The sequence below is a fragment of the Cryptomeria japonica genome, chromosome 8 (assembly GCF_030272615.1).
Source record: "Cryptomeria japonica chromosome 8, Sugi_1.0, whole genome shotgun sequence".
Lineage (NCBI taxonomy): Eukaryota > Viridiplantae > Streptophyta > Pinopsida > Cupressales > Cupressaceae > Cryptomeria > Cryptomeria japonica.
The window spans coordinates 612,470,769-612,478,687 of NC_081412.1; the positions used below are offsets into that span (position 1 = coordinate 612,470,769).

The 7,919-nt window shown below is 34.5% G+C and overlaps 2 protein-coding genes across 2 annotated transcripts; one reads left to right on the forward strand and one right to left on the reverse strand.

Annotated features, from left to right (window-relative positions):
• Positions 1–974: 974 nt before the first annotated feature.
• On the reverse strand, positions 975–3,255 carry LOC131044827 (early light-induced protein 1, chloroplastic-like). The gene is made up of 5 exons (XM_059210582.1): positions 3,199–3,255; positions 2,774–2,968; positions 2,560–2,676; positions 1,518–2,458; positions 975–1,197 (listed from the first exon to the last, which is right to left on the reverse strand). The coding sequence occupies exons 1-4, from the start codon at positions 3,253–3,255 to the stop codon at positions 2,114–2,116; spliced, it is 714 nt and encodes a 237-aa protein (XP_059066565.1). The 3' UTR covers positions 975–1,197; positions 1,518–2,113.
• A 2,376-nt stretch (positions 3,256–5,631) lies between these two features.
• On the forward strand, positions 5,632–6,672 carry LOC131044833 (early light-induced protein 2, chloroplastic). Its single transcript, XM_057978274.2, has 3 exons — positions 5,632–5,906; positions 6,001–6,054; positions 6,152–6,672. Exons 1-3 carry the CDS (start codon positions 5,778–5,780, stop codon positions 6,494–6,496), a joined length of 528 nt encoding a protein of 175 aa, XP_057834257.2. The 5' UTR covers positions 5,632–5,777; the 3' UTR covers positions 6,497–6,672.
• The last annotated feature ends 1,247 nt before the right edge of the window (positions 6,673–7,919 follow it).

Consider the following 7,919-nt stretch of genomic DNA (forward strand, 5'->3'; position numbering starts at 1 on the left):
CACTCTATGAAAATGAAAAGTTTTTGATATTTAATTGATACTAAATATTTAATATACTAATTTTTGCAATATATCACTTGAATATATAAATTATGAAAATCATTGAAATAATATTTCCATTCATAATACTTACTATCACTATAAAAAATAAAAATCACCTTTTATAATGAATTAAATTAAGTACAAATTATCACTTCTTCAAACATTTCCACATACCTTATGAAATTTATTTTTTTTATTTTGTTTTATACTTCTAATCTAATTGTAAATTTTTGAAAGTCCACGAACTACATAATATCAATTCTTCAGACATTTCCAAATATCTTTTACAATTATGTCTTTTAATTTCTATTTAAACTTCCATATAACTATAAATTTATGAAAGTCTAAAATTTTATTGATAGCAAACCCCAATAATCCATTATTACAAGTCTCTCTACAAATATAATATAAGTATAGGTGAAAGTTTTATTGATAGCAACACCCAATAATCCATGTTTACAAATCTTTCTACAAATATAATATAAGTATAGGTGAAGGAAATTACATAAAGTGAAATACAAATGGTGAATAATTTATCAATAAAGACAGTTATAAGAAATATCTTAGCAAACTGATTTTTCAGTTTTTCTTCCAATATTTTAGGCCTCGTTCCTAAATAGGGATTAAGGGTAATGTAGATAACTACATTTTTAGGATCATCTTTCTTTCCTATTGGAAAATCTCTACTTGTGGATGGAATGCATATAAAGTATAAATATTTTTTAAAAAAATCAAAACAACTCAGGAACAAATGCAGCAATAAACTGGAGAGGTTGTTGCCTTAGCTAACCCTCGGAACTTTGATGACATACTTGATCTGGCAATTCAACATATCCTTTTGTTTTTCTTCTTCCCTGTTTGCAGTCTGCAACAAAATGGAAGTGTTGGTAGAGGTATGGGCATCCATCAAAACATAGGGATGGAAGCCAGCAAAAACAAAAATAGTTGCAAACATCCATCTTTGCCTTTCTCATCTGCAAAAATCCTCACAACACAAGAGAAAGAAATATGAATTTGGTGGAAAACAGAGGGTATCAGAAAAAAAGAACAATCTGGGTAAGAGCTCATTGAAGCCCATTGTTGGCTTGGATTGCCCAGTGGATGGCTTGATTAGCTCTTTGGTCGGCCTCATTGGCAACCTTCATAAAGATCTTTCTGTCACGAAGATAGCAAAGATATTAAAGATAGCCAGACATATAGACATGCAAGCCACCCATCTATACACACTAAAGGGTATCCAAGAAAAACATACACAAATAATCAGATAACTGCATGCTTGGATATCCTGTGAAAATTGCATGATGAAGAAAGGTGGAGATTATAATGGATGCATTAAAAATATTTGTACAGAAACAGGTTGCAACTAAAGCATTCTGAGAATCTTAATAAAAAATCTACGCATAATGGATGGCACAAAAATAATAAAAATGCAGCATCCAAACTTTTTTCCCAAAGACCAGGAAAAGATGACATACATGTTGGATGAATCAAACTTGCAAAAGTCGAAATATCTGCACGCATCAACACCTCTCTTTTCTTCCTCATTTATCTAATGAGGGTTGCACTATTGAAGGATATCATGTTCTTCTAGGAACGCTACTCTTTGTGAATTCTTTGGCAGTTAATCTGGATGCAGCTTTGTGCAAGCCCGCGGAATTTGATCTTCAATATTTTCTCAACAACAGCAAAGAGAGTACCATTATAAATGACTGGAAACGAGAATGCCATTATAAATAACTCTTGCACTTCCATACCTTACAGTTAGTAATCCGCTTCCAATTCCATAACATACCATACAATAATCATTTAATCGTTTCCAATTCCATGCTTTGTAACTCCCGCAGCTTTCTCTTTTATGTACACGGATGGGCAATCTCCAGCCGGGCTGCCGCCGTAGGGATGCCTCTCGGCGTAATTACAATTGAAACGTGCTCTGTTCTTGAAGACTTGAAATTTCTTTTCATATCTATCTATAGCACAGTAGGTTTCAGAGTTTAAGCTTTAGCATTTTCATTTGTAGACATTCCCTTCCACACGCCTTGGCTCGTGAAATTGTAGAAGATCAAACTAATTATACAAGAGGGCCCCGCTTAACAAACTCGGTGACAGCCAACGCCGCAAGGCCAATCATAGCTAAACTCCCGTTCCACATTTCTGCCGAGGTTGAAAATATTGGCTGCGATTCGCTCTCCGCCGATATTCCCTCAAACATGGGTACCAATAACGCAATCGACAGCATGACTACACTATAACCAAACCACGGCAACCCTCCACTGGTGAGCCGAGTCACCAGATCTTCTCCGCTGGCTAATTCAACTGCAACCGCCGAAACAAACCCCACCATGGCCAGCCTGGCATTGATGGTCTCTGGTGCTGGCCCTGAGAATGCGAACACGTCACCAAACTTCGTACTAACCTGGCTAAACGGGATTAGATAGGACACGTCAGACTCGGAAATGTGCCCACGTCACGTATGGTTCTCTACTGAAGGATTTGGGCATCGGGAAATGTAGTTACCTTTTTCTGGGGTGCTGGAGCCGCCGAGCTTCTGAATGGAATTTGAGCGGACTGTGTCGAAGTAGAAGCAGAGGGAATGTCGTTTATTGGGGAGGCTTTTCTCGATTCTGAATCTGCCTGCTAACATAATAAACAGCTTAGCGAAATTTCTCCCAAGATTTAATTTGAAGTGAATTGGAAACCAGAAGTGATATGGAAGAAAGAGCAAACCTACGTGTTGCAGTTGACTCGAAGGCTCCTCAATGGTGCTCTGTTGACATGCCCCACGAAGCTCCTTTGAGTTGCTCCGCAGTTGAGCAGTGCAGAAGATTTCATCATCATTGAAGCCATTGCTGCCATTAGTGAGACTCTTGAGGAGTATCAAAGATGCTTTGACTAACGCTGAGATTGTGATACTGCAAGTCTTCGACTATGATACTGACATTTTGTTCATTCAATTATTTTATAGAAGAGCATGGAATGTTCTGGGGTTATTTTGCAGGGTGAGAGTTGAGCCACGTTGAATTTGTAATGTGATGGGTGAAAGGAGGAAGACGTGGTTTCTCAGTGTCCACTTTTTATGTGCGGTGAGCGGAGAAACACCATGTTTCGAAATTAACTCGATCGAAGGTTTCGCATATTCTTGAATGCTGTACGTACTATATCATCCTCTGAACCTTGTCCTCGTTCAGTATTGAGAAAGTAAAACTCTGCCATAAGAATCGATAAATTGTTTCCTATCGTCGAGGTTAAATGGGCTGTTTACTTTAAGGTTGATATTTAGGATGAAGTTTAAAGAATTAGTCCTCTTTTATTGAGGCTAGGGTGTTGTGGGTGTTAAAGAGTTAAAAATAATGAAGATTTTCGATCGTAGAATTTTGTCTTTCTGATTGGTACAACTTTATCAATTGATGTGTAATCGTCAAATATTTTAATCTTAATGAGTTTTATTTTAATTAGGCTCAAAAGTATAATTTATTAATTATTTAAACAATTTTACAATTTAATGTGTATTTTTTTATTTTATTAGTCTTCATCATGATATGAAAGTATTGTGATCAATATTTAAAAAAAAAAAATTAGTAGTTAATGAGTTAATGTATTATAAATTTAAATGTATGCAGTGAAGAAAATAGATGTAACAAATAAGATAGTTTTCTAATTGAGTAATGATTATATTTTAATCAAGATTTTGAACTTCGGTGCTATTCACAATGCTACCTCTTTGTTAGTAAAATGTTTCGAATATTATGTTGAATCTTTCCTCTATCATGACTCAAGTTCATAGATTTTGGTCTATTTTGCAATCATGAATTTGACCCTATTTAGTGTGCACATCTAATTTGTGGCTTGCTTGAATAGTATATGTTTATTCTATTATTTTTCTTATATTTAAAGACTAGTGGTATTTAGAAATATCTTGGAATAGTTATTGTTATGTTATAAGGGAGCATGCTTAGTTAGGCTAACATAGAAAAGTGAGTGAAAGATAAAAGATGGTAAGCAAACTAGTCTAGATCAATTTATCTATCTTAGTGTAAAATATTTTCTACTAAGATATGGGATTCTTTTATGAATATCTCTTTTAAGAGGTGTTTTCTTTTAGGGGATAAGCTTGTTTAGGTGTGTTTCTGTTTTCACTCACACTTGTTTAGGTGTATTTCTATTCTTAGATATTGTGAAGCATATAAATTTATAAATTTGGTGAATTATTTTCTAATTTTAAAGTGCTTTTATATTTCACATTGAAGCTACTATAATCAAGATTTGAGTTCAATTGGAGTCTAATTAAGTGAAATATTCTAGGGTTCAGGTTTCCACCAATTTTTCTTGATTTCTAGAGGATTATGAAATGCTATATTGGTTCATCTATAATCCTAATTTGAAGACATTTTAATTTTTTAATTTTAATAAGTTATCTAATCTATAATATATTTTTTCAAATAAAATACTTTTTCATATTTGAATAGTAATTATGAATAGATAGCTATCAAAACATAAAAGATCACTTGCATTATAGAGATTAGAATCTATTAGAGGGTTGTATGTACTATTCAATCAAGCAAGAACTTCAAATACTTGTCTACTATAACATAAGAAGTCACTTGCATTATAATAAGCTTTGAGTGATCCAACTTTAAATAAAAAAATATTTTGAATGATTATTTTATAAGAATATTATTTTTATAAAATATCAACCCCTTATTTTACTTAATTTTATTTTTTATTCAACTTTTATTCTGATACGTAAAACTGAACAATATATAATTATTTTCATCAATAAACATACAGCAACAAAAAACACCCTTTCAACAACAAAAAGACCAAGAAACTAAGTAGTGAATTGAACGGTTACAATGACATAACGTGTGTTTAAATCAAACTTCCCCGACAAAAATTCGCAAAGAATCTATTAGAGGGTTGTATGTACTATTCAATCAAGCAAGAACTTCAAATACTTGTCTACTATAACATAAGAAGTCACTTGCATTATAATAAGCTTTGAGTGATCCAACTTTAAATAAAAAAATATTTTGAATGATTATTTTATAATAATATTATTTTTATAAAATATCAACCCCTTATTTTACTTAATTTTATTTTTTATTCAACTTTTATTCTGATACGTAAAACTGAACAATATATAATTATTTTCATCAATAAACATACAACAACAAAAAACACCCTTTCAACAACAAAAAGACCAAGAAACTATGTAGTGAATTGAACGGTTACAATGACATAACGTGTGTTTAAATCAAACTTCCCCGACAAAAGTTCGCAGAAACATCTCAAAATACGAAAATTTAGATCTGAACTCCTTTAACTAAAACGTTGTAGGACCAATCAAAGTTTAAAAAGAATATCAAAGTGAAACTCGGGTGAGAGATGTCCACGTTGAGTAGGCGAGTAATCTCTATAATCTTCATGTTCAGTGAGTACTGTGTTTCTAGAAGCCACGTTCAGTGGCAATTTACCAGCCACGTTGTCGTATTTTCACCCACGCGATTCTCAACTCACCTCATTCGCTTCCCTGACTTGGCCCATTTTCCATCATCAAATTCGATCCTTCCCCAGCTATAAAGCCAAAAACTATTCCTCAGAGATATATAAGCAGAAGAGAGCAGAAGAGACATTAACAGTCTATCCTAAAGCAAGTCGTAGAGAAAATAATCCATCTTTTTAAAGAAAATCGAAGGCATACAACTACACATTCCTTTTTTTGTAAGCACTCATCAATGGCGGCCATGGCGTCAATGATGATGAAAGCGCCCTCAGCCCTTAACTGCGGGGCACTCCAAAGGATTAGTGTGGGTAATATCAGTAGATTGCCTCACAGCAGCCTCATAATCAAGTGCATGGCAAAGGTTTCCAATTTGGCTACATAATTGGCTTTTAGATAGTTTTTTTTGTTTCAATTTGATTATGGCTAATGCATCTTGCTTGGCACGTGGTCGTCAGGATCCACAGGAAACGTCCCCTACTGAAGGTGTTTCATCTTCAACCTCTTCAAAGGTAATACACATTTTTAGATGCCCAGTATATATTTAATGATTATTGTATATTCATACAATGTGAACTATTTATCTGAAGTGTGTGATGTGGCACACAGATGAGCACGAGGTTTGGCGACCTATTTGCGTTCTCTGGGCCCGCACCCGAGATCATCAACGGAAGGGCGGCCATGTTGGGCTTCGCGTCAGCCATTGCAGTGGAGGTGTCAAGCGGAAGAGATTTGTTTTCCCAGGTGAATAATGGAGGACTGTCTTGGTTTCTCATAACTGCAGGATTATTGACGACAGCGTCGGTGGTGCCTTTGTTTAAGGGAATATCGACAGAGAGCAAGTCACAGCCTTTTTTTTCATCCACGGCAGAAATGTGGAATGGGCGCTTTGCTATGCTTGGCCTGATCGCATTAGCCTTCACCGAGTACGTCAAGGGTGGACCACTTGTGTAAACACCATGATAGTTCTTCATAATCAAACATAGGCTCCAATTTTGAAAGCTCTCAAACGGCATTCCGTGCTCTAGTAGAGTTTTCATGTACTGTTTAGCATGTCGTACAGCTCAATTATACATATAAACTTATTAAAATTTGAGCCATACATTATAAAGAAATTTTAGTTCAAATGTCGATGTGTGTAATTATTTATTGAAAATTTGTTAAACAAGTTCAGTCTAACTTCTGCTGTTCAAATGCTCTCATACGTTTCAAATATGTTTTACATGATCATAGTTAGCCGATAGCATTATACTATGTAGGGTTTTCACCCCAAACCTGTCACCCCAAACCTGTCTCATGTCTGAAAATAGTTTGCCGGTACATGATGTTACGGCCAGTTCAGGTTGACATGATGATTATCTCCGTTCACTTGAAATATTCATCCCACCACGCCTGGAAACATAATTTTGACTGTGCTTAATACAAATCTTCATATCAAATTGGATTTCAGTCTTGAAAACTAAACACTGTAATCCCGATAGTTATAGATCCATATTTCTTTTACTGTGAACCGATTGAACCTATGGTTGTACAGAGAATGGTTTTGGTTCAACTCCTACTCTAAATTTTCTAATTTTTTTAAGCAAACTCTGCCCTGTTTTTATTTAACGGCATCGTTGATGGTAGGGACAATTTGTACAAAATCTTAAGGTAAAGTTGTAGAAGAAAAAGAACAATGAAGATGAAGATAGAGGTTTCTTTGAGCTAGAAGTGTCCCTTGAGAAGCTTCAGTGTCAGACAACGTCATTACAGAAAACTTCACAGATGTGTTGACTGTATTGTTTTTGATACAATTTTAGTTATTTTAAATTTTCTTGCATGTGAAGATTGTGTTGGTGTGAGTTTCTTTGGAGAATTAGGCTTTTGGGGTTCTTTTTTAATGATGGGAGCAGCTAAAGTTTGGGGTATTGCGGGAAAATTGATTTTTGAATCAGGTATTTTGGTTAATTTGATGAACTTAAAAATTGAAGACGATTTTGGTACTTAAACAGAACAGAAAGTTTTTCAATTTGCAGTTACGTTTTCAAGCGTAGTTCTAAAATTTGTCTATATTCAAATCTGCTGTCGCTTATTGTGAATATTTTGAATGAGCTGCAGGGAAATTGGTTTAGTCTCGTAGTATGTTTCCTGAAAACTCTCCCCCTTTTTTCTCTTTGGCACCGACTCAATTCGTGTTGATTCTTGAGGTACATGACTTCCCTTGACTTCGGCGAATTTTTTTGGAATTCGTACACGACCGGATTTTTTATGGTTGTGATTTATTTCATTATTCTTTACTATCTTTTGAATGAAGGCACTATAGTTTATTTACCTATAGTTGTTTTCATTTACAATATTATTTTTACAACTGCTTGTACGATCATGTTTCTTTTAGTTA

What these genes read in the sequence shown, in the direction of transcription:
- LOC131044827 (XM_059210582.1), bottom strand. Translation starts at nt 3,255, where the DNA reads ATGGCAGAGTTTTACTTTCTCAATACTGAACGAGGACAAGGTTCAGAG. An exon ending in AAGGTTCAGAGGATGATATA is followed by an intron (nt 2,969 to 3,198) that starts GTACGTACAGCA and finishes TCAGTATCATAG; the next exon opens with TCGAAGACTTGCAGTATCAC. An exon ending in CTTCGAGTCAACTGCAACAC is followed by an intron (nt 2,677 to 2,773) that starts GTAGGTTTGCTC and finishes TTATGTTAGCAG; the next exon opens with GCAGATTCAGAATCGAGAAA.
- LOC131044833 (XM_057978274.2), top strand. Translation starts at nt 5,778, where the DNA reads ATGGCGGCCATGGCGTCAATGATGATGAAAGCGCCCTCAGCCCTTAAC. An exon ending in TAATCAAGTGCATGGCAAAG is followed by an intron (nt 5,907 to 6,000) that starts GTTTCCAATTTG and finishes CGTGGTCGTCAG; the next exon opens with GATCCACAGGAAACGTCCCC. An exon ending in CATCTTCAACCTCTTCAAAG is followed by an intron (nt 6,055 to 6,151) that starts GTAATACACATT and finishes TGTGGCACACAG; the next exon opens with ATGAGCACGAGGTTTGGCGA.